The 3821-nt window shown below is 46.6% G+C and overlaps 1 protein-coding gene across 1 annotated transcript; it reads right to left on the bottom strand.

The window, feature by feature from the left end:
- Positions 1–272: 272 nt before the first annotated feature.
- LOC142597062 (E3 ubiquitin-protein ligase RBBP6-like) lies at positions 273–2877 on the bottom strand. The gene is made up of 2 exons (XM_075727497.1): positions 2712–2877; positions 273–376 (listed from the first exon to the last, which is right to left on the bottom strand). Exons 1-2 carry the CDS (start codon positions 2875–2877, stop codon positions 273–275), a joined length of 270 nt encoding a protein of 89 aa, XP_075583612.1.
- Between the last annotated feature and the right edge of the window lie 944 nt (positions 2878–3821).

Genomic DNA, 3821 nt, shown 5'->3' with positions numbered 1-3821 from the left:
GACATGGTTTACCTAGTTTATCTAGTCTACCCTTGATTGGTTTAGTGTGGACTTGGTAGTGTAGGTTAATGGTTGGACTGGATGATCTTAAAGGTCTTTTCCAACCTAAATGATTCTATGATTCTATGATTACAATCTACCCCATGACAACAAAAATTAACAGTGGCTTTAACAACAAAGATGCAATCTGAATGCCTCTGTAAACTAATATATCCACAAAAGCAGCTAACACACTGAAAGCCCTAACAAAGGGTACAATGCTGTATGGATACTTACACAACATAGGTTTTGCTGGTACCTTTGACTCCTCCAACAGGGATTCTCCTAACAATCACCGATGAGTTCTTAGCAATCAGGGCATTATCATCTGTGTATTCTGAAAACAACACAAATGCAGACAAAAACTGTAGTCACTTTGTAAGAATGTATAGTACTATGACATTACACATCACTTCAGGGAATCCCTTCACAGGTATGAAAGCAAAACTTTAGAGGTAACATTGTGCTTTTAACATCTCAACACACTAACGGGACATTCCTAGAAGTCTTCAGATTTGGTCATCAAACACAAGCAGCAAAATCATTTCTGTTCTTTTAAAACAGTTTGTTGTTTGCCAACAGCACAATGGTCTCCAAGGTCACTCAGGACTGACAGAACACAGAAGACAGCCTGCCATCTGCATTAAGACCAGGTCAGAGGCCCAGCTGGGGTTTGTTGTTTACGTTGGTCTGTTGTATTTTGCCTGAGAAGCAGAATAGCACATGCTCCAAGTGTTTTCAGTCAGAATGTTACAGGGCAGGAAAGAGCATTCCAGAATCCTGAGCCCTCGAGTTTACAGTTCTTCCACAATCCTGTGAGAACATCTATTCCAAAAGACAGGTCAAGAAATTCAGATCAAATTAAGAGGAGGCAAGTTGAAATGCATCATTCCTGAGTGCAGGCTTTTTGAAGAGAACTCTGCCTTTATAGAACATGCCTCTAGAGTAAGCATGGAAGAGGACACCCCTGCCCCCCCTGCTATTTAAAATAGGACCCAACCATCCAGTATAGCTTCCCAGCATCTTCAAAAGAGTCCATCAGATCATTTTTTCCACTGACATTTAAAATCCTGTTACCTTTTAGCGAGTTTAAGCATCTACATCTGATGAATAAAAACTGAAATTCATGGTTATGCATTTCAAGCAAAAATTTGGTATACGTATACATTACACTGAAATGTATTCTCTAGCTTTGCTCTGAAAACCACAGGGAGATTTTTGTGTTTTCACATGGAAAACACCCTTAAGAAAGCTTCAGGAAGCACCTCTGTCACTAGTACACCAAGTTTAATATTTTAGACTCCTTTTACAAAGGTCAAAGGGCAACACAACCGACCTAGAGGAGGATCTGGTCACTGGTGAACAAGAGGGATGCTCTTTAAAGCATGACAGATACTCCTTCTTTAACCTCACCTTTAGGGAACACCACGCTTAACAGAACCTAGGGGAAGCAGACACTTTTTCTTCACCGCATTCTGAGTACGGATGAAAACAAAGCAACACACTTTGTAAAACTGGTATGATGTATATTGCAGTAACACTTTATGGGGTAAAATCTTTATGAGCATCATTTTCTCTTCTAAAACTTTGCTTTCTGTTCCTCACCTTCTGTAACAGAATCCACGTTTGGCCTATTTCAAAACATTTTTTCTCCTGGGGATAATAACTGGGCTCCATCACAGTTTATGACCATCCATCAGTCTGGTTTTAAGGCTCTGTTTGACACAGACCCAACTATTCCAGTAGTGACGCCAGCCAGTTGGCCATTCAGCCTGCTAGCATTCATGAAGCTGACAGTACCTTAGCAATTGAAGACAAAATTCAGAGACCCTTCTGCAGAAAAGCCCTTCAGGCAAATTAACCATTTTTCAAAAGCTCTTGACAATTTCATTCAATAGAAATAGAAAAATTCAAGACTCCTGAAATGTATCTCTATCTACGCGTGTCATGCAATCCAATGGCACCCCTAGGACCCCTAACATTGTGCTCTTAAGTCTCTTCACAGACATTCTCCTGAACATAGTTTAAATATCTTGTTGTGGTTTAACCCCAGTCGGCAACTAAGCACCACAGAGCCGCTCACTCACCCTCCCCTCACACCCCACAGGGATGGGGGAGAGAATTGCAGGGGAAAAAAAAGTAAAACCCCTGGGTTGAGATAAAGGTAGTTTAACAGGGCAGCAGAGGAAGAGAAATAGTAATACTACTGCTACTAATGAGAAAAGAACACACAAAGCACAAAGTGATGCCCTTTGTGATGCTGTTGCTCACCACCCGCTGACCGATGCCCAGCCCATCCCTGAGCAGCAATCGCTGAGCCCCAGCCAACTCCCCCCACTTTCTATACTGAGCATGACGCCCTATGGTATGGAACAGCCCTCTGGCCAGTTTGGGTCAGCTCTCCTGGCTCTGCCCCCTCACAGCTTCTTCTGCACCTGGCAGAGCATGGGAAGCGGAAAAGTCCTTGACTGCCACAAACACTCCTGAGCAACAACTACAACATCAGTGTGCTATCAACATTATTCTCATGCTCTCATTCTCAATCCAAACCACAGCACCACACCAGCTACTAGGGAGAAAACCAACTCTGTCCCAGACAAAACCAGGACACATCTGCAGATAAACAGGGAGCTTTAGGTGCCCAAGGCCCCGCGCCCGCAGCCCCCATGCACCTTTGTTGGTCTGGGCGTTGCTGATCTGCAGGTCGCAGTTGGTCGCCTTCAGCTTCTCGCGGCCCATGATCTGGCGCTTGAGGTCACACAGGGGGATGTGGAGGCCACTGAAGGTGACCGCATCATAGCTCAGCTGGGAGGAGAACTTGTAGTGGACGCACGGCATGCTCCTCCTCACAGCCCAGCGGGCGGCCACACGATGGGGAGTGGCCCCCGCGGCCCCGGCTCCTCCTCCGCTCCCTCTCTCACATGCAGCGCTCCCAGGCCCGACCGCTCGCTATGGCCACTCGGGCGCCCGGCCTCAGCATTCCACCCAGGGGTTTCCTGGATGACAAGTGCACAGGCTGCCTCCAGTGCCTCATGTCACCCAGCGTGTTACGGCAAAAGGCCTGCATCATGGGGGCACGGCAGCCCCACCCTCTTCCTCCTAACCCTGAGCTCTCCCTAAAGGCAATCGCCATTCCTCCACACCTTCTTCCAAAACCTTCCCGTCTACCACATCCACTGAGCGGGCAAGGGAGATTCTCCAGAAGCCCTTACGTGAAACCCATTCGAATAAGCCAGCACGCTGGCCATTTTTTTCCTGGAGGGAGTTCATCCAGCCCTGCACACTGCCGCATAACGTGGATGTTTGCAGAGAGATTCACTTGCTGTTCTGCAGGAAGCCACAATCGAACTAAAGGTAATGGTAAGAGTTTGGCTGCCACTACGGGCCCAGAGCATCCTGATTGCTCTGAGTCATCTCCTCTGGGTCCCAGCCTTACTGGTTTACCTGAACAACCCAATCCGGCACATGCTAACCCTTGCACAGGAAATCATTTGCATCATTCAGACTTACCTGAAGATTAGACTACCCTATTTGCACAACTACCAGGGCAATATGGGATAGGTGAAGAAAGGGCTTTCCAGGATTTACCCTCCACCTGAGCTGAAAAGGGGATTCTAAGTGCATTAATACCTTCCGCACAGGTTAGAACCGCTATCTCTTCTGCCTCTGGAGGTCGTAGCTACTGATAGTTATGGGAAGAAGTGTTACAGCCCTCTGATGGAATGTGGCACTAAGTTCCCCCTGTCTGTAACAGCTTTTATCCCTCGTTTATGGGTTGCAAA

This window comes from Pelecanus crispus, unplaced genomic scaffold, assembly GCF_030463565.1.
Source record: "Pelecanus crispus isolate bPelCri1 unplaced genomic scaffold, bPelCri1.pri SCAFFOLD_54, whole genome shotgun sequence".
NCBI classification, from domain to species: domain Eukaryota; kingdom Metazoa; phylum Chordata; class Aves; order Pelecaniformes; family Pelecanidae; genus Pelecanus; species Pelecanus crispus.
This window is presented reverse-complemented; position numbering and strand designations above follow the sequence as displayed.

Coding starts and splice junctions, on each gene's coding strand:
- LOC142597062 (XM_075727497.1), bottom strand. CDS start 2,877: ATGCCGTGCGTCCACTACAAGTTCTCCTCCCAGCTGAGCTATGATGCG. Junction 377..2,711: donor CAACGCCCAGACCAACAAAG/GTGCATGGGGGC, acceptor TGTTGTTTTCAG/AATACACAGATGATAATGCC.